The sequence below is a fragment of the Austrofundulus limnaeus genome, unplaced genomic scaffold, assembly GCF_001266775.1.
Source record: "Austrofundulus limnaeus strain Quisiro unplaced genomic scaffold, Austrofundulus_limnaeus-1.0 Scaffold1349, whole genome shotgun sequence".
NCBI lineage: Eukaryota > Metazoa > Chordata > Actinopteri > Cyprinodontiformes > Rivulidae > Austrofundulus > Austrofundulus limnaeus.
Window position 1 is genome coordinate 54,793 of NW_013953751.1, and position 1,852 is coordinate 56,644.

At 42.9% G+C, this 1,852-nt stretch overlaps 1 protein-coding gene across 4 annotated transcripts in view; it reads right to left on the bottom strand.

Annotated features, from left to right (window-relative positions):
* The window catches only part of atp11b (ATPase phospholipid transporting 11B), a 52,958-nt gene extending 51,248 nt beyond the window's left edge, over positions 1–1,710 (bottom strand). For all 4 annotated transcript variants that reach the window (XR_001312408.1, XR_001312409.1, XM_014031937.1 and 1 more), the window contains exon 1: positions 1,375–1,710. Coding sequence is in view for 2 of the 4 variants with exons in the window: in XM_014031937.1 (XP_013887391.1) it covers positions 1,375–1,401 (27 nt within the window). In the remaining 2 variants the exon portion in view is untranslated. The remainder of the gene's footprint in view (positions 1–1,374) is intronic.
* Positions 1,711–1,852: the final 142 nt, after the last annotated feature.

Here is a 1,852-nt window from a genome sequence, read left to right on the forward strand (position 1 = left end):
GTTGCCAGGTGACAAGACGTACGCCAGGGTAAGGAGGGGAGGCTAGACCGTCCAAATTCACAGCCGGTCTTCCCGGTCTACCAAGGACCCGGCCCGCCGAGACCGGGGAGTCTGGGTCCTCCGGAGGACCCGGCCTGTCGTTTTGGACACAGCCAATGGCCTCTACCTCAAGAGGTAGAGTAGCCAAATGGCTGGCTCACCGCTGCCAACTAGTGGTCAGAGGCTGAACTACAACAAAAAAATGAACGGCTGGCAGGAAAGTTGACATTTTAAACCTTAATAAAAAAAAATCGATACAGGGCTTTAGAATATCGATACGGTATCGGGAAATGAAATTCACGGTTCAGTTCGATATTTTAGTCTCACGGTTCGATATTTTTTCGATACAACAAAAGAGAAATGTCCATGCCCCTTTTAACTTGTAATTTATTTATATTAATTATGAACATTTGTTTAATCTCAAAAGTACAGTTTTTAAATTAAATGTTGCTGAAAGAGCAAGTTTCTCAGTGGATCTGCGCTCAAAAATACAGTCTAGGTGCAGTAGTCAATCACAGATCCACTGATCCTTCAACACAGAGCATCTTCAGAAGACAAGTTGATAAAGAAAATTTTAAAGATCTGTTTTGTTCGATACAAGTGTGTATTGAACCTAAAGCACTGTTCAATACGGTTCGATACAGGTACATGTATTGTTGCACCCCTAATATGCACACACATTTTTACATATTCTGCAACATAAATGAGCTTTGTTTTAATGCAAACACATAATTCTCACGCCAGGTGATGAATTAAAGCTATAAATAAAATCTTAAAAAGTTTAMAATAAACCAAATAAATTATTTCATTATGCTCAATTTTCGCATCTGTCGAAATGTTAAAGCTGACCAGCCTTTTAACAAGTCAGAATGAAGAACTTTTGTGTTACWGTAGTTTGTTAAAAACTTGATCAAACAACTTCCCTCTCTCTGATGTTAGCCGTCTAGCTGTTGCTCGGTTTCCTGGACGCTCTGATACATTCAATCAAAACCTGGCAAGACTAGATTAAAATTTTAAGAAACTTTAAATAAACCCMAAACTGTAACTGCGACTCAACACTTTTGTTGGATAAATGTCAACTAGTTAGCCTAAATGACAACTGTTAGCTGGCCAGGAAGCAAGGTGACTGTTTAGCTAACCTAACATCTACCTGACTTGTCATCAAGGCGAGACAAACGACAATATTTTAACATATCGACAACAGCTAATTGGCCCGGCTAGCCTTCTGGAAACAAGTCAAATAAAGTTTGTACGGCTTTTCACGAACTGAAGCCGGCATTAGGTTACGCAAACTAGTTTTAACTAACGTTAAAGGGGTCGAGAAAACAGTCTCACCAGCTGCTGTCGTATCCACCGCAGCATCTTCGCGCAGGCGTTAGCCCTGCGTTAGCACGAGCTACTCCAACAAACCAGTCCCCACACCGAAATGTATCCTTCCAGCAGCAGCTGCTCTCGGTCGCATTGCGTGGCACAGTCCGGTGTAAACTGCGAGAGAACCGGGACGTTAAAGCTTTCTCATGGCGCGTTTTAATGTCGGACAGATGATGACTTTCTGCTGCTTCAAGTGACAGACGAGACGGCTGCTGGCCACGGAGTCCCGAACCAGCTCCGCGCTGCTACATCTCCTCTGCCCTGCCACGGATCACTTTACAGTACACACAAACACACGCGTGCGCACACACACAAACACACGCGATGACTGACACGCGCACAGTTCAAACTCTGCCTTTTAACACCCCCTGCCGGTCTTCATGATAGATAGATAGATAGATAGATAGATAGATAGATAGATAGATAGATAGATAGATAGATA